The 1,212-nt window shown below is 43.6% G+C and overlaps 1 protein-coding gene across 2 annotated transcripts in view; it reads right to left on the minus strand.

The window, feature by feature from the left end:
• Orc2 (origin recognition complex subunit 2) overlaps positions 1-1,212 on the minus strand; it is a 41,282-nt gene that overhangs the window by 2,684 nt on the left and 37,386 nt on the right. For both annotated transcript variants that reach the window (XM_021161114.2, XM_021161121.2), the window contains exon 17: positions 830-948. In XM_021161114.2, the coding sequence (XP_021016773.1) occupies positions 830-948 (119 nt within the window). The remainder of the gene's footprint in view (positions 1-829; positions 949-1,212) is intronic.

Below are 1,212 nucleotides of genomic sequence, written 5' to 3' on the forward strand. Positions count from 1 at the left end.
TTAATATCAGAAGAAATGAAAAGACTCACTCACAAAAAAAAAAAAAAAAAAAAAAAAAAAAAAGTGATTAGTACAACTGTTAGTGATTTTCAACAAATAAAGCCATTATGTTAAGAGGGGACTGTCCATAGTGAGTGAAAGGTGGTAGGCAGCTCCTAGGGGATGGAGAATTCACGTGAAGCCGAATGAAGGATCTTACCATATACGGTCTCCCTTTCTAATGGCCACTCTTTAGTGTTTGTGTCTAATGTTAATGCTTAAAGTACATGACCCCCACGTAGCTTCCTCTGACTTGTTTTTTTTTGTTTTTGTTTTTGTTTTTCGAGACAGGGTTTCTCTGTGTAGCTCTGGCTGTCCCGGAACTCACTTTGTAGACCAGGCTGGCCTCGAACTCAGAAATCCGCCTGCCTCTGCCTCCCAAGTGCTGGGATTAAAGGTGTGTGCCGCCACGCCCGGCTCTGACTTGGTTTTTAAGTAACCTATAATAAAATGGCATATGCACTTGTTTGAATCACTCCTCTTGCACCTCATCTTTCTAGAGTTGTCCATAATACGTCTCCCTTTTCTCCAAGCAGGCCATCTGCCGCACAGCAGGCCGCCTGCTCACTACCACCTCACCCCGTATTCCAAACTGCAGACGCATTCCGTCTATTGCTTCCTGGCCTCTCAGAAGCATCTGACACTCACTACAAAGTACCCTCAGTCTCCTGTGCCCTGGTTTCAGTGACATCGTTTCTGGCTTTTTCCTTTGTGGCTGTTTCCCCTGCCATTGTCTTTAGTACACAAGAAGCACTGGTCCTCACACCCAAGGTTCCAACAGCAGTCTTACCTTCTTTGTTTTTATAAGTTTGTGGTCCCTAAATTCAGTTAACTGGGCTCGGAGTGTGAGATCACTGTTAACGAGGAATGCTTCCCTACACTGCTGGTAAAAATCTTGAAAAGAAAGTCCTGGAGAGATAAACAGATGTACATTAATCAGTATTTTGTTTACTGGGATTTTTTTTTACTTTTACTTTTTTTTTCTTTTCCCAATTTTTATTAGAATTTTCTTCATTTACATTTCAAATGCTATCCCGAAAGTCCCCTATACCCTCCCCGTCTGTTCCCCTACCCACCCACTCCCACTTCTTGGCCCTGGCATTCCCCTGTACTGAGGCATATAAAGTTTGCACGACCAATGGGCCTCTCTTCCCAATGATGGCTGACTAGGCC

Source organism: Mus caroli, chromosome 1 (assembly GCF_900094665.2).
Source record: "Mus caroli chromosome 1, CAROLI_EIJ_v1.1, whole genome shotgun sequence".
Classification (NCBI taxonomy): domain Eukaryota; kingdom Metazoa; phylum Chordata; class Mammalia; order Rodentia; family Muridae; genus Mus; species Mus caroli.